Source organism: Planococcus citri, chromosome 1, assembly GCF_950023065.1.
Source record: "Planococcus citri chromosome 1, ihPlaCitr1.1, whole genome shotgun sequence".
NCBI classification, from domain to species: domain Eukaryota; kingdom Metazoa; phylum Arthropoda; class Insecta; order Hemiptera; family Pseudococcidae; genus Planococcus; species Planococcus citri.
Window position 1 is genome coordinate 50870823 of NC_088677.1, and position 27233 is coordinate 50898055.

The 27233-nt window shown below is 34.6% G+C and overlaps 1 protein-coding gene across 4 annotated transcripts in view; it reads left to right on the top strand.

Moving 5' to 3' along the window:
• Window positions 1-27233, top strand: part of LOC135832537 (mucin-5AC-like) — an 81006-nt gene that overhangs the window by 46148 nt on the left and 7625 nt on the right. For all 4 annotated transcript variants that reach the window (XM_065345840.1, XM_065345841.1, XM_065345842.1 and 1 more), the window contains exons 2-3: window positions 9791-9920; window positions 27095-27206. In XM_065345840.1, the coding sequence (XP_065201912.1) occupies window positions 9791-9920; window positions 27095-27206 (242 nt within the window). The remainder of the gene's footprint in view (window positions 1-9790; window positions 9921-27094; window positions 27207-27233) is intronic.

Genomic DNA, 27233 nt, shown 5'->3' on the forward strand with positions numbered 1-27233 from the left:
CAAATTTTTAACCGCTCAGTAGAACCTTAACAGTGGTGTTGGATTTTCATGGAAATGACCTAGGTCGACGTAGAATCTCGAACACTATCTCTTGGAACTGAGCCACTTTCCCCCCGAAAGAAATTAGGAGGAACTGAAGCAATGCCCCCTCTTTGGGAACCTATTTCTCCCCTCCAGGGACATCTTTGGAGCTAAAAAAATTTTCGAGTATTAAGGGTCTTCGCTGAATTTGGGAAATCTTCTGCCATTTTTTTCGCGGGTTACGTTATTATACAAAAGAAAAAAAAATCGAAAAACGAAACCTCTCAATTCAAGAAATAATAAACTTTGGTGTGTAAGTACAGAATGGAATTTTTTTAAATACAAAATCTTGAACTTGTGAAAAAGTAGATATGTACATACATGCACTTGTTGATCAATGTTGAATTCATAACAAGATTGCATCTTCAGTTGCTGAAATAGATTACAGCAACTCCTGAAGTAATTTTAATCCAGGCACAGGAAAAAAGTCCGTTTTTTTCTGGAGTCTTCAGATCAGTTCAAAAAAGGTTGCAATAAATGCAGGGTGGTGGAAGAAAGGTGAAGGCAGTCAACTTCAACGTGAACAATTAGGAAATTCCCTTTCTATGGAATTTAAAGCTTTCGAAAATTTACAATTTAATAAGAACCTCGATAATATCAAAAAGCGAAGGATTTTTTTGAAGTAGGTAACCAAAAAGCCTCATCCCTTCTTGCTTATCTCTTTATAATCACGATGAATCTCGGTATTTAGAAGGCTCGTGACAGGTAGCCTCCGATTGGAAGATTTCTCGTGAACAACCCTCTCAATGTTTTATTCACGACCCAAGACATCGGCGATTTTCAAGGAAAATGCTTCCCCAAAGGTGTCCTACGCTCTATCTACTAATCTATTACAGTGAAATCCCAAAAACAACGCCGCAAGTTAATCCCGACGAATAAAAAAAAACCCTCGGCATTCGTCTTTACAACTGATGGAATACAATGAAAATGAGTCTCGAATGACTTAGACCGTCTCATTTACGTGACAGGATGCGAGATTTAGATAAATAAGACCAGAAAATAAAAAAGGAAACAAAGAAAAAATGCAAATGAAAATAAATGTTTTTGCTCGAGCCATAGAATGTGTTAAAGTTGAAAAATTAAACTTTTCTAAATATTTTCGAAGCATAACTAAGTGAAAAAAATGGGTTAATCTGATGATTTATCTCATCGAGAAGAATAAACATAGAGAAGAAAAATTCCTCGGAGAAAACTTTGCACCGTTAAACGATATTCTCTTTGCATAGCATAAAAATTATCGTGCTTTTCTTTCGTAACAATAATAAACATTTATTTTCGTTTAAACGCGAAAGAAATTAAAACGCAATAATTTTTCTCCAAATAGTACATAGAAAAGTCTCGGTATCCTATCGTCTTGCTATTAATTAAACTCTACTACCTATAAATTTAATGCTCGAGATTTTATATTTTTAGATAAACAATAGGCAGAGGCACCTACAACGTTTTGATGTTATGCATAAAAATGAACACAAAGAGAAGAGACAGTCTCGAAATACCTACGAGTAAAAAAGTATTAATGAATTTCGTTGTCGTTGCAATTAACAAGTCTTTTTCACGATGAAAAAATTTTTATGAAGCTTTTTTCACCGCAATCATTTTTTTTTTTGAGTCATTATCTGTGAAAAATTACCATTGCGCGTACAAATTTGAGCGGGTACTTTAATCCGAGCCTCTTAAGATCGGTGTTTAGTTGAATTTTTCCTAATGGGGCGAATGCGAAAAGCAGAGGGGTGACGCGACGTAATGCTTAATACACGTTCATATTTTACCGTTGTAATAACTTTGTAAAAATTCTCGGCGTAAGTTAGGCAGCTTGAAAATGTATTCTTGGGGACGACGAACGGGTAGTGGGATGGTTTTATATGCCGCAAAATGTACGTAGAGCGTACTACACCGCCTAGTAAGTATTTATTCATTTCAAATAGGCAGTCGACCAAGGTAGCATTTGTCTCAGGAGCGAATCGTGCGAAGAAGATTCATGGGTATTTCATTTAAAAAAGGGTACTGTCACGATACTCTTCATTTATTACGTTCAAAAATGGGTTCAAAATGTTTACGAATAACAACACAGTTTATATACCTACCTACGTACACATGAGTAAGCAGAAGTATCGGTAAGGTAAGGTACCTATAGGTATCGTAAGATGTACGCTTTTATAAGTGTTGGAATTTTTCAAACTCAGCTTTTGCAGCTTTCTCTATGTATGTAGGTACTTATATTGTGAAAATTCGCTTAAATACTGCAGATCCGTTTTAATCATTCAACGCGTTGCTGTCTTTTCCTCTTTGAGACTATTTTTTCAGCATCGGTTTTCATTCCACTCTTCTTCTATATGTAATAGAGTCAATACCCTTTCGAGTGAGAAACTTTTCCAAACTAACGTATACGCGTCATCAGTTTACCTATCTAGTTCCCGGTTCACGCGTGTCAATCCCTTTACCAAACTCATCAACAATTAAATGTTTCCCAACAACTTGCAGCTACCTAATCGACTCGTTAAAGTAATTATATACTTTTCGAAACAATACACCTCAAAATGGAGTTATTATAGAGTTGAAAAATTTGCCGTATAACGTTGTTAAAGGTATCTCGATTTTCGTATAAAAATACACTTTATTATAGGAATTTACGATTGTTAAAACCGTCCTACGCAATGCACAGAGAGGTATAGGTAGATATCACTTGAAGATTTTTTTATGGAAGTCTTACGAGTATGAAAGACTTTGCACTGGTGTAGGTGAACGTTTGTTGGGAATGTATACTCATAAGTTGAAATAATATGCGGACCAAGTTTGATAAAAAAAAAAAAAAAATACCTATACAGTATATGGGTTTTATTTCCTTAAAGGTAAAGTTTTCAATATTTATTATCTTTGCTCGTATTCGCTTTAATGCTCTGCAGATAAAAGCACCGAATTCGTGTCGTTGAACCGAAGCCAAATTTACTGCAAATGTATAGCCTATTTTAAATTTTCAAAATCAGCTTGGTTCGTCAATTCTTCGAGAATTTAATGCCTTTTATATGCGCGGCGGGTTATCCGATGATCGCGAATTCTATTCGTAAATTCCAGCTCCCTTTTACAGGCGTAAATCTCTTCGAATTTATGGCTCGCATTTGTGCGGTAAATAGCTATGGGAAAAATTGGGTTAAAGATGGAGTAGAGAGAATGTTTTATGCAGTTTATCATATAATACCGAGTCACGTTATGTGAAGAAAAAAAAACAGTTGTAATTAATTATGTGCGTTGCAGGGGTGCTTTTACAGTACCTAATACCTATGTTGTACTTCTCGTCAAATTCATTTTTCGAAGGAGGATGAGATTGGGCAGAAACAGAGGGGGGTATTCCAATTCATTCCAAGCATATCTTTTCAAAAGATGTTTCCCAGTTATACGCAAACCGCAAAAGATACGTTAATCGATTTGCCTATCAAGTTTGCCGTAAATACAACAAGATCCTCAATGTGATCTACACTACATCAACTGCAGCCAAAAATAAAGTGGGGTGCTCCTAGTCATTCAACTTTTTTTTACGAGTTCTTTTCGATGGCTCGCCAGAAAAAAGACCAAAATTTTTAATCTGACTCCAAAAGAGTTGGCCGGGAGAGGGGGGAGTCAGGCCTTAAAATTTTTCCGAGTTTGTGACTTCTTGCAAAATTTTTGAACTTTGAAACTTGGGTAGTTAAAATTGAAAACCCATTTATCGAATTCAGCACTTTCATAAATTGTGAATTATCATTTATGTGGCTCTTTCTTGCTCAAATGTTAGGCCATCCTTTGATATTTTTGCGCCAGCTTGATCTCAAAAATTTTTCACGCTCAATGTCCAAATTTCTTTGCTTTTCACGAAGGTTTAAAGTATAACTACATTACATAGGCATAACTTTAATGCACATTGCACCTACCTATGTGAAAAGCTTGGAATAAAAATTAAAATGTAGGATTATCTAGGTAAGTATGATCGTGAAATTTAAATCGATAATTTTCGCGTTAAGCCCAAGCCGATGTTTGTAGTACGTACGAGTACATTCAATCTTTGTTACGCATACTACTCGTACTTTTTCACCCAACACACTCGTATATCTATTTATACGATGTATGAACATTTTGTACATGCATAAACATCAGCACAGTAGTCGGTGATGTAAATCAACACTTCCACTACATTACCTTCGATTCGCTTCGTTTTGGCATCAAATTTCACGTCCGTATCGTACAGGAAACTAAAATTGATGTAGTCGAAATCCCTCCTTTTCTTTGTCGTTTTCAACCTATCAAATATTTACGCGGAATATGCCTATCAAACCAGTTAATACCATATAATACCTACTGTATTGGTAAAAAATGAAAATCAACTTGCAAACAATTCCTAAGTAAAAGTAAAACACCTCTATTAAAATTATTCCAATAGCTTGGAAACTTTTTCTCAACAACTTGCGATTCGATTCTTGACTCAACTTTAAGTCTGAAGTCTTATTTCTCTTCTCCGTGTAAACTTGATTCGTCGTATTACCGCAAAGTGTAGGTATATAGTACTCCAAGGGGTAGGTATAGAATAAAACTTCAAGTAGCATTAAAAATCCGTCAATTGCTGCACACACGTTTGAAACATATACAACGAACGCGAAAAAAATACCTACCTACTCAAGTTAGCAGTAAAACACGCTGCGAAATTTTTTAACGTTTTCGAGCTTATAATTTATTATATTACGCGGAAAATACATCGAAACAATCGTTGAATGTTTCTACTTCCGCAATGCCGTTCTCGTTGACAACGTTTTCCCAGCTAATGCGAAAAAATGCCATACAATAGGAAAACATACATATACAATGTATATTGTATATACTAGGTATAGGTACTGCACAGTCTGTATGCATTTCATTGCAAAAATACCAGTAAAATGACCTTATTTTCTTTTCAGCTTTCTCTCATAGCGAAATAGTACGAACGTTGTCAAATCAAATCGTCCTCCGTTTTCGTTAAGGTTCACCAGGGCGATCACCACAACGTCTCCGACAATACGAGTTTTTTTCTCTTCTTCTTTTTTGTAAATTGAACTCGCAAAAGGATTTGAAAAATCGACTAAACGCGATGCTCCATTAGGGATGCGACTTAATTTTGACAAATATTCGAGACGATTTTACCAATTTAAAATATACTAGTACGTGCATTCGGATTCGTTCTTCGCTTACCCTCGTTTTTTTCCTGCCACTATAGAAAGTAAATATTTGAAAAATTTATTTCACCCCGTTTCCACGTTTATTTGTTTAGAATTATATTTGATAAATGGATTCGAAAAGATTAACCAAAGAAATTTTTGCTTTTCGGGAAACAAAATTTTTAATAAGTATTGAAAAATAATATCTATGCCTACTCGTACTTGTCAGGAATGTTTTTGTGTTGTTTTTTGTAGGATTTCCAATCTTCTTCTTTTTCTTTAAAAAGTAAATTCTAATAAAAAATTTTAGTGCGAAGTGTCCTCTGCTAGGAAAGTTTTAAATGTTTTTTGTTCAAAACTTGACAATGGAATTCTAATAATAGCAATGCCAGAAAGTCTTTTTTGAAAAATTGACACTGCAATTTAAATTTTACCAAAGATGGTTCACAAAAAAATCCACTAATTTATCGAATTTCAAATTTCAACTTGATTTTGGCCATTGATTGACTTTTTTTTCACGCTTGTAAAAGTCATTCTTGATACCTAGGTAGTCAAAATTCTGCTTCAATATGGCTCAAAATGCTGAATTTGGTCATTTTTTTTCAAAGGTTATAAAAGTCTGGCTAAATATCAATTCCTAATTTTATTCATCCAAATATTTCGATCAAATTCTTAACACTCATAGATTTTATCAAGTACATTGTCAACCCGGTAAACACATAGTACGCGATACGCCAGCGAATAGAAGACGATCATCGTATTGGCAATCGCCGGCGGGAATCGCGTTCGAATCGCCGGCGAAAATGTCCGCTTTTTCCGCAGCGAAATCTGAAGGCGATACGCCGGCGGGAATCGCAGCGATATCGCTGTTGAAATAGAACGCGATTCGAAGGCGATTCGTCGGCGGAAATCGCAGCGATATCAGAACGCGATTCCAAGGCGATTCCAAGGTGATAATCGCAATGATGTTTTGCTTTGGTTTTTTCCTAGTTTTTTCTCCCACATTAGAATCAGAACGTATTCTTCAATTAATTTTACGAGTAATTTACTTGTTTACATAATTAAAAATCAAGAAAACAAAATAAATAACGAGTAAATTAAGTGAAGAATGCTTTCTGATTCTGATGTAGGAAGACAAACTAGGAAATAACAAAAGAAAAAACGATGAAGTACCTATACTTGGGTAAATCACTTCACACAAGAATGCAACAACATCAATTGTAATTTATTAAAATAACCAAAAACACAAAAATTGAATTATGGAGATTTAGAATAACATATTCTAAGTCACCATACAAAATCCATTTGAAATCATCAAAAATTTATCAGAATTCATCACTAAAAAACAGTTCAAAATCACCATGAAAAATTCCAAGCTGAATAAAAAAAATTAAATTTGAATCAATACAGTGAAAAATTTATTTTAAAAATCACAAAAAAGCGTCAAAAATTGCTAAAAAAAAATTCATTAGAAATAATCACAAAAAATTCCAATCTGACTCATCGCCGAAAAATTTATTCTATGTACACACCACGAAAAAAAATTGTTCGTTATCACTCCAAAAAAATTAATCAAAATTCAACACCAGAAAACCAATTTGAAATAAACACGAACGAAAAGATAAAAAAAACACAACATTCTGCTCGTTATTGCATGCTTGCGTAAGAACATCTGAATGCTCACTCGATTGAACGCGAAACAAATGTGAAAATCGCATGAAAAATATTGTAAAAGAACTCTACTAAATTCGCCTTCTATTCGCCGACGAATAGACCGCGGAAATCGCGCTGAAAAAAATGAAAAAGATCGTTGCGAAATTCGTAGGCGTATCGCCGGCGGATTCAGCAGTGTTTTTTTCAAATTTTTTCAGCGCGATTGTCGCGTTCGATTCGCCGGCGGATAGAACGCGAGTATCGCGTTGAAAATATCACTGCTGAATCCGCCGGCGATACGCCTACGATTTTCGCAACGAGTTTTTTCATTTTTTTCACTGCGATTTCTGCCTTCTATTCGCCGGCGAATCGAACGCGATTTTCGCGACCGCGATTTCCGCCGGCGATTCGTGTTCGGCGTGTTTACCGGGAAGTTACCAGTAAGCAATTTACGCGCAGTCAGCAGTAAAGTACCTACCTAAATTACATAAAGTCTCCAGTAATTTACCAAAAATGTCCAACAATTTACCAAAAACTGTCAGTAATTTACCAAAAATTATCAGTAATTTACCAAAAATTACCTGTAATTTACCAAAAATTACCTGTAATTTACCAAAAATTACCTGTAATTTACCAAAAATTACCTGTAATTTACCAAAAATTACCTGTAATTTACCAAAAATTACCTGTAATTTACCAAAAATTACCTGTAATTTACCAAAAATTACCTGTAATTTACCAAAAATTACCTGTAATTTACCAAAAATTACCTGTAATTTACCAAAAATTACCTGTAATTTACCAAAAATTACTTGTAATTTCCAAAAATTACCCGTAATTTACCAAAAACTACCCGTAATTCACCAAAAATTACCAGTTATTTATTTACTATCAATTATCAGTAATTTACCAAAAATAATTATCTGTGATTTACCGAGAATTACTGCTCGTTTTCTAAGAATCGCCAATATGTACCTAGGCACCTAGAAATTAAACATAAGAAACTTCTAACTTAGTGTTGATGTATGTACAGGATGCCCAGAAATATCGAGTGCCCGTAAAAAAGTTGTCTACTAAATAGGTACTTTGGTTGGTCACAGTGAATGATAATAATGATAGCACATGATTGGTTGTTGGACTGGAGAGATAACATTCCACCAATCATAGGTATGTACATATCTATTTCACGTTGCCAACCTATATTTTTAATGAAAAACTTTTTTAGGGGTACTCGATATTTCTGGGTACCCTGTAGGTAGGTAGATAGGTACTAAGTACAGGGTGGACAGAAATATCGGGTACCCCTAAGAAAGTTTTTCATTGAAAATATAGGTTGGCAACGTGAAATAGATGCATATGATTGGTGAAATGTTATCTCTCCAGTCTAACAACCAATCATGTGCTACCATTATTATCATTCACTGTGACCAACCGAAGTATTTAGCAGAAAACTTTTTTAGGGGTACCCGATATTTCTGTCCACCCTGTAGATAGGCAGGTATGGTAAGGTAGTAGGTGTAGGTACCTTTAATTTACACCACGGGCTAAATACGAGTATTTTACAGCTTGAAAACGTGATTAAGATATTCGATGATAATTTCCAAACTTTTTCTTGTCTTCCGCATTGTGTGGTCAACTTGTCCACCTATATAAAAACCAACCTGGAGGAAATGAAACCGCAAAATTAGGCTATATTTCAACTGATTACCTACCTCAAGGTATACCTGCTTGGAATTTAATCAACTTCTGATACACCCACTTCACGTGTGTACGCATTATCTTAATTTTCTTGGAAAAGAAACTTCCATTGCTACCCAAAAGTAAAAAAGGAATAAGAGAGCTTTCAAGAAAATGCACTAGACACAATTAGGTAAACGCGGTAATGAAGTTGAGTAGGTAGCGAGACTTCAACACCTTATCACGGATAGATTGGCAAAGAAACGTGAAATTACTCGTTAGCACTTGAACGTCGGCGAATTCCGAAACACCAACACCGAACACGAACCCATACCGCCGCATAACATTAGCAACTCTCGAGGCCTTTATCCGAATTACAAACAGCGAGTTCATTAAGCCAAGTACTAATTACAATGACTGTAATATAGTATATTTCGCGTTTAAGCCGTGTTACGTCGAGATACATGGTATAAAGCGTTAAACGTAAACGCGCCGAGCCAAGTCGAGCCGTACACCTGTATCAGATTTTGTAAATGAATCGTTAAATTTTAATATTTAACGAAGCTACAGCGAACGTGCTAGCAGGATTAAGTGAAATTTGAAATGAAACGAGTAGACAGCAGGCGCAGATGAAATGGAATATAGAATTTCAACCAATCCTTTGGTGAACTTGAATTTGTGAGATTGAAATGTAAAATTTATATCTAATGGGTATACCTGTACCCACATTTGTAGGTACATAAAAAAATGAAAGTGAACTTTTGCAAAATGACCATTCTTTAATTTGCGAAGGTAGTTCTGAACCGATCTAAATTTTAGACTGATCAAATTTTCTATATTTGAACCAGCTTATTATGAAATTTTTGAAAATTCGTCTTTTGAATTAGTTTCGAGGCCTCCGAAGGTTAGTGTTATTGAGACATGTTTGCAAACATCATTTTAATACTGTGTTTTCAACCTACAGGCTAATTATTAGGTATCACATTTCAAACGTCTAGACTAATAAGCTAGGTAAGTGGAATTTCCACCAAAACTCGAGCAACCGATTGCATATACGAGTATGTCGAAACAAAATAATTATAAAATACGTTTAATTTAATCGACACACGTTCGCGTGCGTATTTTTACGCGACACGAGACGTCATAAAGTTAGAAACTTCGACGCGGGTATGTTTTTGACGTCTCATAGAATTAATTACGAAATTAATTTTGCATTTCAGTTCAACATCACTGGTAAATGGTATTTGCCGAATTCCAATTCGCCGGTGTTTTATTTACATTTCCGGGATCGTATTTCTTGGATTGAAGCGGATGCCGTATGCCAGTTCCATCATTCGGAGCTTGTCACCGGTGAGTAATCGCAACTATTTTATAAGTACAGTACAATCCTATAATAAAACATAAATCAGCGTCTTGATGTTTGCCAAGCTGCAGGCAGCTCATCGTGGTAGGAATAAAACAATTTTTCATTTTTCCATGTGCTCCTAAATTCTACATTTACGAAGTTTCATACGTATGTACACTTACGCGAGTATCCATTTCCAACGATGTACGAAAATTAGATGAGGAAATACAAAAATATGTATATTTAAAAAAAACTACTGTCAAGTGAAATTCTTCACCCCTTCGTTTCAGATTTTACAGTTAATCCCATAAAGCATCTCTTGAATTGAGCATTTTTTCATATTTAAGTAAAGAAAAAACATATCGGCGGGTTGTGCGCCAGGCGCCGAGTGAACCTGAACAGAAAAGCAAAGCATGGCGATAATGACGGAGTTGAAAATTCAGACACGTTTTTAATTCAATTTTGATCACTTTTTAAGTTTGGTCTCTTACTCCCAGATACCCAGTATGGAACTAAATATTATTTTTTCCACCGTTGCATGTTGATGATTTTGAAGTTTACATGCTAGGTAGTTTTTGATATAAACCTACTACGTATTTGGTACCTGTTTTCTAATTCTTCTGGCTCTGGCAGACTGGCACTTCATCATTTGAAATGAACGGTTTCTCGTCTCGTATGCTACAATTATTCCTCCACTATTTCTACATTCCTCTCCCTCTCTTCTAGAAAGTTTCTCCCAAACACATGGCGTAATTTTATATCCCTACGTTATAGCTCTTTACACACAAAAAAAATATGGTCATACGTGAAAACAAACGCGCATGTATGTACCATCGTTTAATTACACATAAAACACATCGTAAAAATAATACGTAACTCAATTTATGCGTTTCTATACGGCCACGGCTTTAATCCAGTCAGTAAAAAAATACTACTGCAGAAGGGGAAAAAATTCCTAAGTATGTAACGAAATCGCTCATAAATTACAGTAGCTCGTCGGGAACTTTTTTTTTGACATCTCGGCGGCGATAATTTTCGCACACGGCGTAAAATCTACAATTAAACGGTATAGCGAGAGGAAAACTAGCGAAAAAAATCTTTAATACGTTCATCACTTTATGGGTGATGATAACGTCGGGAGTAGAATGCTTTTTATATTAAAAATATAAAATAAAAGCTTCAACGTCGGCCACAGAAACCATAAAATTAAAACTTTTGTACGAAACTTTACTCGAAAATGCATTCCGCATTTGAAAAATATTATTCGAGTTTTGCGTAATTATAGAAGTTGGCGTAAAAGTTTAACGAGACATTAAATTTTCAAAGTTTCGTGGAATGTTTTAAGCAGTTTTAAATATTCGAACCGAATTGTTCACCTGGGTTTCATCTCTCGTCGGTGTCATCGTCACCGCCGCGCCGATGCAATTTTTCTAGTCCGAAATTAACCTTTGGGTAATTGATGCTTTTACATTAGATGGGTAGGTACTTGATATGTCAGCACAGCATCAAGGCGCATTAAAAGTACTTAAGTATTAGCAGGTACTACATTCGTTGTCGTTTGGGTATTCTTGGTGGACACCTACCTTGACCTTAGAACGATCGTAATTTGGTTAGGTACATTGGAATGATTGTCAAAGTTTGTCTTGTATAAGTCCTCATTCAATATTGGATAAAATAGGTAACTATAGGTATCTTTTTTTTCGAATGGAGGAGAGGACTGAAGAGGAGAGAAGATGATCGGACACTCTTTTGGGACAGTTTTTAAAGTAACTTTTTGCAAAAGTTTTTTATCATTTTTTTTACGCCTTCGATACGGTGATCTGAAAAGCTTATTGAAAACCTCAGCCAACATAGCCCAAACATTGTATAAATGTATGAAGAAACCCACGTGACCAGTTCTGTTAACGAGTACAATCGAGTTTCGAAGCTTGGTTTTGATGCAAATGAAGAAAATTGGAATTTTTTGAGGACCGCGATTATTTTTACAAACCCTCCAATTGGACAGCTACAACTCTTAGAATAAGAAATTCAGCTGTCCGTCTTACTTTTTCGATTTTAAAAGTCCAAAATTGACCCTTTTCGGAGTAAAATGCCTTTCGTGTTTTTCTTTTGTTTTTTTTTACATTTTATTTTTTGAAACTATAATGTCAACTCTCGGCTTTTTGATTGAGCGGCTGATTTTTTTGGTAGCTAACCAATCATGAAAATCATTGAGAGCTCCTTTTAAACCCCACTAACGACAACAACAAAAGCAAACATGGAACTTTTTCTCTCAAATTTCAATCTTGCAACTTTGATCGTTGCATGAATTACAAAGACGTTCGATGCAAAATGATGTTTAGGTGTATTTGTAGATACCTACATAATATCAAGTACCTACTTATTCAACTTACACCCATTCTTAAAGAATAAAACGTGTCACAGAAATACCTACTGCTCTTGCTCGAAAGCAATTCCGTATCGTTATCCGTATGAAAGGCATTAAAAATTTTAAACTTTCAATATTCAAATTAGTTGAAAACTTGGCATGTTTTAGGATGATACAAGAAAATAAGCGAAAGGGTGCTGTGTAACAGGAAAGAAAAAAGAGCGCGAGACGTTATGTACCTTCGTTCGTATTTTCTGCTTTATACTCTCTTTTTTGCATTTTTGCACCTTTACATAAGAACAAAGGTTCTGCGCTCATAAAAATGTAAAAAAATGCAAATTTACATTAATTCTCGCGAATTATTCTCGAATTAACTGGTACTTAAAAATTTTACCTTATATTTTAAATTTTAATTTGATCTTGTCTCCTTCGAAATATTCCTCGGATGCTTCGAGATGGTTGGTTATGTTGGAATAACGCGTTAATTGTACCAGGCATGCCGCAAAGTAAATTTAAGGCGAAATATGCGCAGGGAAAAAATTACGTAAATGTAACTTATATACGTCTTGTTTATTCTGAGTAATAAAATTTATTATTCCACTGTTTAGTACGTATGAATAAATCTTCATTTCTCCGGTATACGTATGTACATTATACCTGCTACGAGCCTTTATGATTTACGTAGGTATGTAGGTAACTCTCTCCGTAAAGTCTATAGGTTCTTACAGGGTGTTTCAAAACGATATTATCAACAATATGGGAACCTGCGGAGATTACGATTACTCCTTTGAGAGCCTCAATGCGAAGCATAGGTCTACCATTTGGGTTTCTTAATTTGTGGAACGAAAATCGACTCAAATTCAGATTTTATTGGGGTAGGTAAGGAATATTTGGGTAGCTCTCGAGGATTATAAAGCATTTATTATTAAAAACGCCAAAGTAGGATACGGGCGATCTTTTGATACTCTCAATTAAGTTGGCTAGTGCAACGAAATGAGTTTAAAAATTTTTTGTAATAGGTACATAATTTATATTAAGTAGGTACCTACACCGAATGTTTGTTATTAAAAAGTAAAATTAATTTTGTTTTTTCATTATTGTATTTGTACTCGTATTATGAAAGTAGGTATGGTACCGTTTTATAATTATTTTTTTGCGGTACTCCCATCTACGATGAGATAAAAATAATGTTGTTTTTTTTTTGTCGTAATACATGCACGCGAGTTTTCCTTATTCTGACATTAGAATTTGTTGACGTGTTTCGTGGGGTTCATTTTTTTAATCGAAACGTAGACTACTCCATTGTATTATAATTAATACAACTTTTTATCAAAATCATTACATAACACGGTGAAAATTTTTCAGAAATTCTATTCCCTTGAAAAATCTCAATCTTTGCAACAAAGTTTCTAGATGAAATAAAATCCAAACGAGTGTGTCTAATTAAAAACACAATGCCTGTGAAAATCAGCCGAGTTTCTTTTTGCCACGTACCTAAAGTGAAATGGTAAAATTTTAATTAAGTCTACAAGTAGGCTGGCTCGAATTAGAACATATATGCTCTTAATTGTATGCTAATTGCAAAACACTAAGCTGCAGCGTCTCTATTCTCTATACGAGTATAGGAATAACCCTCATAAAAAGGTATCTAGCGTTTTACATGGTTTCAAAAATCACGTTATACAGGGGCGTCTCGGTTAGGTTGAGGAAAAGATTCGGGATGTTGGGGTTCGGGTAGGAGAATATGGTCATATAATATACACATAATCGACCTTTTTTTTCCTTCCTCTTTGCAACTCACTCATCCTAACACTTTGGAAAATCCTTAACCCGTAATTCTGTTTTTAGTCGAAATTATAAGAGGGTGTGTCCTTCTATTATTCCAAACGTATATAGCAGTTTCGTGGCTCTTATTTGTACGGAAAAGCTGAACAATCATTAATTTGAAAGATGTGTTGTCGAGCGGAGTACATTGAAATGCTCGTAAAATACGACTTTGAACCGCGCGTCTTTACCAAATGTAATGTTAAATTTGCACAGAGCCGAGTGGATTTCCGTATTCTTCTCTTCGTACGTATTACGTCTACGTAATATACGTGCTGAAGATTTGAACAGTTTCCAATCGAATGACATAAGTTAATTCTATAATGAAACTAGTACCAGTCAATTTATTAGCGTAAAACGTTTCGAAATTTCCATTTTAACCGACGATAATTTATATGTTGCCGAGTGTTTTTGGTCTTTTACTGGTATACTTGCGTACGTGACGTGACGTGAGACGTGAGGTATGCTGCGGATACGAGCATACCTACCTTATATTAGTACGATTGTGTGTGGTCGTGGAATCAGTACACGTACTTACCTACTTGTACAGATACCTACTTAACATTTTCGTGGAGCTAAAGGCAAACATCATTCGTGTAACGCATAAACCAACTGGTGTGCGAAAACGTAATGGTAATGCGGGAAATGCTTTCGTATTTTACTGAGTAATTTTTTAAATTTTTTCTCCGTCTTTGGAATGAGCTAGAGCTAAAGTTTTATGCACAGGTACGTAAGTATTTGTGAATTGTAGTATATTTTGAGCTCTGTAAGCTAGACGAGCTTTCGAGTATAAATTAGCAAGTTTTTGCTGTTGGATCGTTGGTAATTTCTGGTAGATGTTCTGCAGGAATTATTGATAAGATTCGTCCTAATGTACTTGTACCTGTCTTCCAACACTGTAGAAGAGTTCTGCGCCAGAAGTGAATATTTTAATTTTTTTTTGAAATTTAAATGATATGGAAAATATAAATTTTGCGCCTAAACCTTAAAATGACGAGGTGAAGATTTCACACTTCCTCCCCTCCACAATCACTATCAAAATTATATCTAAATAATAAATATTGATATTGAAGTTGATTTTTGGATCACTGGCGAATTTTTGTAAATTTGGAAAATACGAAACGAACCACTGTAAATAATTATCTATGTACTTTACTATACTACTCGTATATTTTAACCCTCCAACTTGAAAACAGCCAATAATGAGCTTCGAGCTTCCTGTCCTCTAAAAGAATTCTAAATCACTCGAAGAGGACCAACAGTGGTCATTTGTCATTTTTGAGGACCAGGGTGACGAATAAACTCAAAGAGAGACATTCTAAATGAAGAAGCTGCCTTAATACGTCGTTTTTTGAAAATTCGACTTTGCATATTTGTTCAAGAATTTAGAGTGACCTACCGGTTGAGTCAAAAATTTAATTTTTACTGAAAGACCTGAAGTTTTGCAATAACGTCTCAAGATTGTCAAAATGGTCCCTAATAAGCCGAAGCACCACTCAAAGTTTTGTGATATGGTACAGAACTTGACTTATATGACCCTTCTCAAAGCTATTTGGAATCTCTTAAGGAAAATTGAAAATGTTATGCGGGCCAGTTATGGACTCTCCAGAACAGCCGAATGTGCATGGTTGTTTTATGTATTTTTTCAATTTTTAAAAATTCATCAAAGATCCAAAAATGACAATGTAAAATTTTCGTTCTGGGTGTTTTGAAACATATTTTTTTCAATCTAGCTTGGTTTCAAATCGAATGGCTTCCCACGAATCCATTACAATTTTAAAGAGAGATTTTTCATTTTAAAATTTTGAAAAATTCTTGAAAATTTTGTAGAAATTTTCTTCAAAAAATGTTCTTTTGGTGTTTTAGGTACGTAAGGTATATTGGTAAAAACAAAACACCAAAGATTTGAAATTTGTGTGAAACTTCAAAACTTAAAACGTTTTGGTCTTGGCTAAAAGTAATTTTTTCTTATTTTTGCTGCTAATTATAAGAATTATCCAAAATTAAGGAATAAACAAATAAAAATCATAAAACAATTAAATTTTTAGCCCTCTGCACCGGAACTGAATAATTAAATTACAGAACTTATGCTGATGGATGGAAAAAACATACTTTGGATTTTCAGTTTACATGAGGTAGAAAATGTCCCATAAAAACTTTGAAACGCTTATGTCGATTCGAGAAGCTTAGGGATCCAAAAATGCGTATTTATCGATGATTAAGACAGATTTTTCGTTTGCAATTTCATTCCATACACCTTCATATACCTAGGAGATGAAATGACTCGAGTCTCTGCTTTCCCTAATGGAAAGATGAGATTAAAATTCGACGATCTTTCAAGTTTTGGGGCAGGAAGCATGCCTTAAAAAGTTTTAGATCTTCAAAAATCAACATTTTTCTGGTTTAAAAAAATACTCAATTATGGTGTTTCCAGACTTGTATTCAACGAGTCATGTATACTCATTAAGCGATCATTTTGCGTTTCCATAGTTTGAGGTCTATTTTTGAAATGCTTTTTTTTCTGATTTTAATGATGAATTGAAAAGTATTTTTTTTTAAATTCAACTGTATTTTAAAATAATGGCATACATTAACATACAGCAATTCAATCTATGCAATTTTTGGACTGGGTCGATTTTGGAAAATTTAAACCACTGTAAGACTTTCAATATTTAGATTCTGCATGCTGAAATTTTAAAATAATTTTCTCAACGTTTTTATAAAAATGTCTTCAAATTCAAGGTTCTTCAATATTTATGTAAAATTTAACTGCAGTCATGATTTCAATTTTCCTGCTATATCTTCTCTGACTCTGTGCATTACCTAAAATCTTGAACAAAAGAACAAAAATGTCAGAACTTGAGTTTAAAATCTACTCTCTACTCCCTATAAAAATTCAGCATCTGTTTTCAGTAATGATGCTATCAGCCATCAAATATGTAATATGTACATAATTTTTTTTCCTCGAACCAATTTCCAATTTTTTGCTAGCAAAGTACCTACCTAATACGTCGTCAAAAGAAATAAGTGTGCTGATGCGAAGAAAAATTACAATACATGGGATGTACGTATTGTGTATAGGGACTATATGGACTATACGAAGGCATATACTAGGAATAAATGGAATTTTTATGACCGGTCGCGTACGTGTAGGCTCCATAAAAGCGATGGAAGGCGCCACAGTACTCAATGTTTTTACATCGTTTTACGATAATTAATGTTTGTCAGTATGACAGGCGCAGTGCTTCCGCGTAGTAGAGAGGAGCAAGGGCAAGAAAATCTGCGATGAAATTGCCGGTTGATATTAATTATGAAAAGTTCGCACCGTTTCGCGATAAAGAAAGCTCGCTTTGAAGGCAGCAGAAGCTAGCTAGAAGACGGTGGTAACGTTTTAATTCGGAAGTATGTCAGCAAATTAATGTAGGTTACATTGTGAAGACAGAGAGGCTGCGGGTAATTGAGGAACACCCTCTCGCTCATAATAGAAGTCGTTAAGTTTTCAGACCAACGGTGTACTGTATATTGTACACTATCGCTATAGAGAAATTGTTTTTCTTTTTTTTTTTTTTTTTTTGTTTTTTTCTTTTCCTCTTTAACAATACCGTGACGTTTTAACCTCTCGTCGAAAAGTTTTGAATCTTTTAACACAAAAGCTCTAGCATCTCTGCAACGATACTGGAGACTAAGTGTATCTTGAAACGCGATCTGTACTATGTACACGATGAAATTTTATTTCGAAATAATTAAATCGTATTTCTCATTTATAATGTTTATCCTGTTGGCCGCGCTATTCGTTGTTGTTATTGATCTTCGGCGATAAAATTAAACGCTTTAGCTCGTATTTTTCAAACAAAGTTTAACCACTGGAAAAATAATGTTTTTTCCCAAAGTAAATAAGGTTTAAAAACGAGTTCGCATGAAAGCAAAACTTCATCGGACTGTTTGCCCTCCACCTTCTCGTTTCCTTTTGCTCACGTATTAGATACCTGCTATAGGTAGGTAGGTATGTGCTTATACTGCAAAAAAACTAAAAGAGAAGAAAATACTCTTATAGGTACATACGAAATTGAGGCGATTCTGCATCGCCCCTTTTAATTTTCTTGACCATCCGGAGAAAAAACATTGATGGATGTTTGGCTAAGTGTAAGTACTATAAGCGTTGTGGAAAAGTTCACGTGCAAGATTTAAATGTGTTGCACGAGTTTCGCAGCAATAAAACGTACAACCAACGCCAGAATTGTGTACACGAGTTTCGAAAGAAATGTAAAAATTTTTTTTCATTCTTTGTTTCGTACTCTGGATGATATATTTTTTTTCTCTGAAACATCTCGCAGCTGGAGCTGGCAAGCTGTTTGAATAAACTTATCCGCCGGAGAAATAAAACCATTTAGAATGTCTTCCGAGGAGGTAGTTTTTTCGAGGGTGTTCTTTCATGTACTGACAAAGAGAGAAAGAAAAATACATTAAAAAATTTGTGCGTAATTTATAAAAGAGGTTAATTCTGAATAGGGAATTTGATTAGGTATATTGAAATACTCTTTCTTTACCGGCGAATTTTCAAAATGCTTCAAAGCTCTCCTGCGGGGTTACTTGCTTGAAAATGTAGAAACCAAGGTGGCCGACTAGGCAATTTTTACCATTTTTTTTTTCTTATTCCCTGATTAATATTGCTGGGTTCCATTCGGTTCATTATTTTGAATGTCCGAATATAATCACATTTTCGAAATCTTTTCCTGTCACGTTTTAGTTACAATCACATTTTTAGATCCAATTTCAGGAACCCTAATTTTTTTAAACCCGTGTTTAAGTGCCGAAGTGGCCTTCAAAACACGATGAGGGTGAGAAAATTACGAAGATGACGGATTTCCAGAAGTCCAATTGCACATTTTCAGATTTGGCACATTTATCAAGTTGAAAAGTTCAAATCCAAAAAAAAAAAAAAAACACCTTTTCACTCATTTTGAGAATGGCTCTCAAAAAGTGACGATAGAATATATGACATAGGAAGAAGGGTTTCAAAAAGTTGTAGCTGCCTTATCGCATTATTTGAGAGAAAATTTAGGTCAGAAAAATACACTTTTCTACTCTAAATACGATCAACCGAAAATTTGCATGATTGGACAGTGATTTTTCTATCATTTTGCATGTCGGTAATGGCCATCAAGCGATGCCGAATGACGCAAACCGGAGGTTCTCGCGATTGTTTTTATGGCAGGAGGGGTATTTGGAAAAATCCAAAATGAAAACCAATTAAAAATTTAAAATTTTTATAATGAAGGTTCTCATATTAAATTGAAAATTTGAACTTTTTTTCAGTTCGTTGATTGTTCTGCAATCAAATGATGATTTCTGTACAATGCTGAAATCAGTGTTACCACTCTTGATCATGCAAAAAATCGGGTTGAAAACTTGTAATTAAAAAAATATAAAACCATGAGCTAAAATTCAACAAAAATTCTCAGTAATAACCCTTTTTAGCAAGAACAAAATATTACAAAAGTGCGGTGATGTTATTGATAATTTTGAAAAAAAAAGAAATGATTTTATCATAATATTATCGTAAGTAATAAGTTTGAAATTGGATTTAAAAAATTATAATGCCGAGATATACTTATCAAGTAAATAGTTACTTAGACCTGCTTAGAACACTTCTAACCTATCAGTTACTCGTTAGCAATAATATAGGATTACGTGTTAAGCGTGTTTTTGAACTCGCTCAAGTACGACGATTCGACGAAGATCCTCGCGCATTAAATTCGTCGCCCAACCGGGTACATCTCGCGAACAAACGACAGATCCGCTATCGAGATAATTTTGCTGAAAAACCGTTCTCGCGGCTGCTTCCGGATCGTGACATTTTCGCGAAAACGAAACAACACTGCTGGCAAAAGAGGAAAGATACAGGCGCGAGGATAATCACAAAGCTGAAAACTTTCGGACATGAAAAGATAATTTATTATCTGCTGCGGTTAGACAAGCTTTACAGCGAGATCGCGATTCGATTCGATTTGAAACATTTTTACTCTATATACTATAGTTCACGGTAAGTATACGAGTCGATAAAAACAAAATGTTTTCTTATAATTCAATTTTTTCTCCATCGTCGACTTCTTACACGCTCCCTCTTTGTTATCTTTATACATACTTATTTGTAATTCGGTTGGAAATTATAATGAGACGGATCGAGGGCGGGTTGCCATGTTTCATTAAGATGGTATTTTTCAGTTACATTAAGAAACTTCACCGTAATACGAGATTTCTGGTGGAAAATTTCATTAGTTCGAAAGCCATTTTGAATCGTATAAGAGAAATCGCTTCTCGAACGAAAGGGTAAAATAGAAAATTGCGAACGAATCAACAAACGCGATACAGAACATATACACAGATATGAATCTCCTTTCGCAAATCGTTTATACGCGTCTCGATTGCGGTAAAATCGCTTATATATACTCGAGTTGGCTTCTTAAAACTATTACAGTTTTACTCTAGATGTATGTAGTATGTACTCGTATGTGTAAGTATAGGTATAAGGCGAAAACTAGGTGCCAAATTCACACAATGCGCCTTTTGCTAAGAGCATTGACATGAATAATAAATGTTTCAATAAGAAAAGATACATGCGTTGTGAACTAGGCCATCCGACCGAGCAATACAAACGTTTACCTCGAAATACTTACTATGTACCTACTTAACCATCCATCTATCTATTTACCTATCTAACATCCAATACATATTGTATTAACCAGAAGAAAATCCATTTCAAATGGATGTACGAGTACGTGTTCATATTTGAGTTTGCCTGATTTAATTTTTTTGAATCATAATATAGGCGGTCACAAATTCCCGAAATAATCTGAAAATTGAATCTCCATGTTTGTAGGGTTCTAACGAAACTGGATTTAAAAAATTCGAATTCAGCATAAGACTCTCAAAAGCTCAAAAGTGAACTTTCTGAGCCAAAGTTCGTCATTTAGAAATTTGAAAACAAAATTATAACAAAGGCTGTCTTTCAAATTTCTTTCAAGAAACTAATTTTCAAAATGGAATTCTAATGCCAAAAAGGATGACATGAATGCCTTCAATTTCGATCAAAATTGAAATCAATTTAAAAATGGAGTAGCTTGACGATTATTATTAGTTCGAAGGCACTGAGTTCAAAATATATTGGCTTATTTTCTTTCTAAACTACATTTCAGTACCCCCTCCCACTCTCTCCTTCGCTATTTTGAAAGCCAAATAATTGTGGTTTTCTAGACACATAATTTTTACAGGAATTTGATTTTTTTTTTCAACTCTAAAATTGAAAAAGTATTTGAAGCTCAACAATTTTTTGATAAAAATTTTATTTTTACAATTTTCGAGCTCCAAAAACTTTTTTCAAGAGTAAGTAAGTAAGGAAAATAATGATCATCACAAAATTTGTTTATTTTTTGACGTACGTAGTACCTATTCATTTTCCGCATTCATTTTTTTCATCGCAATTCTTTGAAATTAAAAATCATATTTTGTAGACTTTTCAATTTGCGAGTTTGGCAAAAAGTCATAATAGGTCTGTTCATTTTTCAGAGAACTACCGACCCCCACCCACGGTCAAAATTGGATTTTGGCTCTTAGATTTTGAAAACATATTTTGCCCCTTCAATTTTCAAAATAGGCAACTCGTTTATTTTGCGTTTTTAAATTTTTTTACTCATACCCGGTTACATCCAAATTTGAAGTTTGTACTACCACTTCCCGGACACCCTGTATAACAAACTGCGAGCTATTCACTTATTCACGAGTGAAAAATTCTACGTAGAATGTCTCGAATGCTGTGTTCAATTATCACCAATCAAGTTGGCATTTTGTTAGCGAGAAAAAAAAACGAGGATGCAGATCGAAACATTTCGAGCAGTAAGTGTACTATAAAGTCTTGTACGGAGTAGTACGAGTAGAAGTACATCAAGTTAACACCAATGGCTAAAGTTTTGGCGCACATCTTAGAAGTACTCGGCCACGACAATGACAAAAACGAAAACCCCAACTCAACGACAAAATTATAAACCCGGCGATAATTAATACAATTGGCACGACTTGACGGCATTCTAGTAGTACAACACGAGTACTGCAAGTTGTATTTTCAAAGCATAAAACCATCTGGTACTGGTTGCAGAGTGTGAGAGAGAGAGGAGAGCGAATACAACACTATACGGTATATTACACCATACAATGCAGTAATTGCTAAAAGCGAACTAAAATGAAATTTCCTTTATGCTTTGTTTACGCGTAAATTATACCATCGTATAAAAGTTTTCCAACATCGTGTAACCATTCACCTAAACACACAAATGGATAAGAGAACCCTATCGGGCATTAATTTCGCAAGCGTTTTCCATTCGCATGCTACTGTGCGAGTTGTATAGGATAGGAGCAAGAGAGTAGGAGTACTTAGCCTACTCCAACTCCATATTGTAATTGTTTAAATATTAAGATACGCGCGTTAAAGGCGAAATTTTTTACATCATTTGTTATACCTCCGAGGCAACTATAAATTTAAATTATTAAAAAACTTTCGATTTCTTGAAAAAAAAATGTCCAACCTTCCTCTTTCTCTTTTTCCCTCCCTAGTATGGTATAGTCACTTTTCCGGTAACATAACGCGTATATGATTAATGAGAATGCTTTTTTTCCTACTCCCAAAGTATGATTACAGAGAGTTTGAAAATTAAAAAGAAAGCAAAAAAAAAAAGGTTTTTACCAAGTTTTTTTCCTGCTCTTTTTCCACAGTAAAGTTTTTTGTTTTAGCAACGCGGTATAATACTTCACTTTTTTCCTTTGGCGTTTATTTTAAACATGTAAGACATTTACAACGCGTTGGTACTTTTTTCTTATTTTTTTTCACGACAGTCAAATTTTGTAACGAATTAACAAAAAATAGAACGTACTCGTACTCACTCGTTTGTATGTACGTGTACTTCAAGCTGATCTCTTCATCATTTTAAAAAACTCCTTCGGGTGTGATTTTTCCAGAAGAAAGGAATCAAATGAACCAATAGCATTACAAGATGGTGAAGTAAGCGAGGAAGTAAAAGACTGGTAGATAAGGCAACGATATCGTAATGCCAATCTAATTGAAAAAGTAGTTGGCGTATAAGGTTAATACTTTCGTTTGATGAGAAGCATTCGAGTTAAGATATTTTGTAAACATTGTCGACAACAGCGGTTGCAAGAGAGTCAATCGAATCGAAAATATCATTGTCGTCAACAACGTTGCTAGCGATAATCGCTAATATAAAGCTCTAATGATTATGTTAACATTTGGAAAATCTGCGCAGGCGGATAGATTGGTAGGTTTAGGTAGAGTACTATAAGTTGGTACATTTTTCCTTGTCAGACATTCTGAACGACCAAAATTTCCACCAAGAATGAAAAACAAAATTCTCTGTATCAATTTTCTTCTCGTCTCGTCTCGTCTCGTCTCGAGTCGTCGTATCGACTGTAGTAAAGAATGATAGGCCTAGTACCATATATATGTATGTACTTACGTACGAGTAGAGGTCTGCGCCGACGGAAAAACAGGGGCGGCGGCGTAATGGCTAAAATTGGTCGGCGGCGGCGGCGTGAATCGGCGCGCCGGCGTGGCCCACTACGCCGATGAAACAAGCCTCAAAGTATGCTGAAAAATGAAAACACTGAATTTTCTTCATTTATTGTTATGTGAGCACTAAAAAGTGAATTTTTTGAGGATAAGAAATCTTTTTCTAAAAACATTGATTTCTAATTTTTCTATAAAATACAGAAAAGTGACTAAAATCAATGAAAAAGACTAAAATTAACGAAAAAAGAGCCCAACGCCGACTCACGCCGCCGGAAAATCGTCGGCGGCGGCGGCCGGCGGCGCGCCATCATGAATTCTTTTCGGCGGCGGCGAGTCAGTCCCTCAGAAATTCATCGGCGGCGGCGGCGTGAGTCGGCGGCGCAGACCTCTACGTACGAGTATATGGAATTCAAATACCTACCTAACGAAATTCGTCTACCGAAATATTAATCAAATATGCGTAACATCATTTTTTAAACATTATTCCAGCTAAATTCTTTCGGCGAAATTCCTACGATGCTCGTTTCAGTAATAAATGTTCTCTTTTTTTTCTTTTCGCTCAGACGACGATGTTCATACAGTATATAGAATGGTTTTTACTGAGAGCGTCGTTTCATATCATTTTGAATGACGTTTCAAAGGTATAATTCGAAATTTAAAATGACATTCGTTTTTCAATTGCCTTATAACATTGACGGTACGAATACGTATCTACCCACCTAAATATTTTACTCATGTTGTAGTGGGTACTAGAGAAGAAATGTACCCACTACCTACCCACCTACTTTACTAATAAATTTCGCAACTTTCGAGTACCTAATAAGTAGATAATATTTTGTCCAAGAAAAACCAATTTCAAGATTTAAGCGTTTTTTGGGATTTATCCGACACCCTGCATCAAATAATGGTGCTCCAGGTTGTCTATTATTGATTAGTTTTTTTTTTTTTTTTTTTTTTTTCAAGAGAGAGAATGTTAAGTAGATAGGTATACCTACCTAAATTATAAAATTTGAACATACAAGAACAAGGATGTCTGGAGTACAAAGGTAAAAGGTTGCACTCAAGAAAGTTCTTTCTTGCTGTAAAGTCGATTTACATTTTTACGTTTTAGTGGGCATAAAAGATCGTCAACTTTTTACCGGGAACAGGGGTGGAGATTAACAATTGATCTGAAAATTTGAGATTTCTCTCCACATTTTCTTGAGGTTTCTGGTCAAAATTTCTTTACAGGCACAATGAAATTTAAAAAAAAAAGTTGAAAAGAAAGGAACTTGTTGAGAAAAAGAAGAAACTAATATTCATTATTCGAAATCAGAATTCGGATTCTGATTTGAATTTAAATTCTATGAGGTACCTATTTTGAAAAAAAAAAGACATTTTACTTAAATATACCTAATATGTACCTACTCGTACTAATCCATCGTTATACGTCCACAAGATCAAGCAGTTTCAAAATAATTATTAAGGAAGCAAGTAAACTATTTGAAGAAAAAAACGTAAAGAAGAAAATTTGGCACAAAAATAATATTGTTTCTACCTCTCCCCCTACCAAAATGCTGGAAAATGAACAAAGTGTTTAAGAAAAATTGAATTAAGGTTTTTACCAGGAAACCTTGAACATCCAAACGTAACTTACACCATCAGCCATCAATAAGTCAACGCTCAAGTGTGAAATTTCATTTTTGGAGATTCAAATGACGTATTTTCCATCAAAAAAACTTTATGGATTTTTGATCTCCTAAATCGGCTAATTGTGGTTTGAGTCATTCTGGAAATTCCTACCTACTGATTTTTAGATTTTCCATTTCTGGAAAATGAAATTCAGCATATTTTCATCACAGGAAAACGGAATATGTATTTGCTGATGCATTCTTTGAATAAATCTTGGTTGGATTTGAGGGGACGAAGATTAGACTTTTATAAACTGAACATTAACTTTCTACTTATCTCAATGTCATCAAATTTTTGATTTTCCCGTGAAAATTGGACTAAATAATTTCATAAAATTCAGAAAAAACTCAAAAGTGAAATTCAGCCTTTAAAATTTAATTAATTTATTGATTGTGTATTTTTGTATGAATTCTTTAGATTTTATCAAAAAAATGCTGCTGATTGGGATATCTGTTCTGTTGTGTGAAAAGAAGTAGGGGTAAAAATATGTTTTCCTTTGAGCAGATAATACTAATGACGACCCTAAGGAGGGCACCCAGGATTACGGGTACCATTGGCGCCACAAGCGTTACTATAGGACAGTCAGAACATGAGTACCATTAGCCCTCAAAAGCACTTCGTGTGGCTACCACGTGTCCTTCAAGTGTTGAAAATTAAACTCTTGTCAGAGACTTTGAAACGTCTGAACAAGATTTAATTTGTTTTACCTTCATTGAACATTCTATGGGGTTGAATTATTGAAAAATTGCCAAAAATTATTATCTACATATACATATACTCAAACTCAAGTATTTCAGGAGGTAAATACCTACTTGAATTTTTATTCTTACAGCGAAATATTATCCTCTTTTAAAACATTATACAACATCGTACATACTACATAGGTTCTTTCGCTGACTGGCAGCTGTAGCTTTGGCCTTAGGGAACTGTTTTTATCAGAAGTAAAATAGGTCTCTACTTTTCCTTCCATTTTCAGTTTAAAAAAATCCACGAATTTGTACTTAGGTAATTATCCAGTGTTTTTGAAAAATCTGCGTTTATTCGAATTACATTTAGGATAATTTAACAAAAATAAACGTAACGAATTGTGAAAAAATACACACTCGTTGGTCGAGACACGTAGTATCAGAACACACATTTCTCCGAGGCAATTTCGAAATTACGAGGGAAAAAATACACAAACACGGTCTAAACGTCGGTTTTCTATTTATTTTACATTTATTCGAGTGTTACCCTTGTATCATCTCGGTAAATAATACTTAAACGTATACTAGAGGTATAGAAGCTTTCATTCAATTATTTCGTATACTGTACGTCTACGAATGGGTAGGTAGGTACATATATACGATGCGCTAAATTGCTGCTTCTTCGTTCTCCAGCATATCACAGGCGGTATAGATATCTACGGGTTGTAGGTACCTACGTATAAAATGATTTGTATGCGTACTCGACAATGAATAACACTACTTGGAGAAAAAGTTCAATACTTTACATGTTGTACATACGAATGTCGCTGACGAAGCGTGCACCGACATCCGATGTAATTTTTTTCCCAACGTATTTATTTGCCAACTCGGTGCAAGATAAAGTACACTTCATAAAATTTCATTCGACGCGACTTGACAATTTGATAAATTTTTGTTTCAATATTTCTATAATTTCATTATTCTAAAGCTCGTATAATTTATTCATTAAATGGAAAATACATAGGTATGTTGTTTTTTGTTTTTTTTTTTCAGTCGATAAGCCAAATCAGTTTGAAGATGTGAAAGCGTATCTTAAACAACTCGGATACGATAAACCAGTATGGATTGGTTTGCAGAGACTGTACAACGAATCCATGGAATGGAGGTATGGTGAACATTTCTTCTCATAATA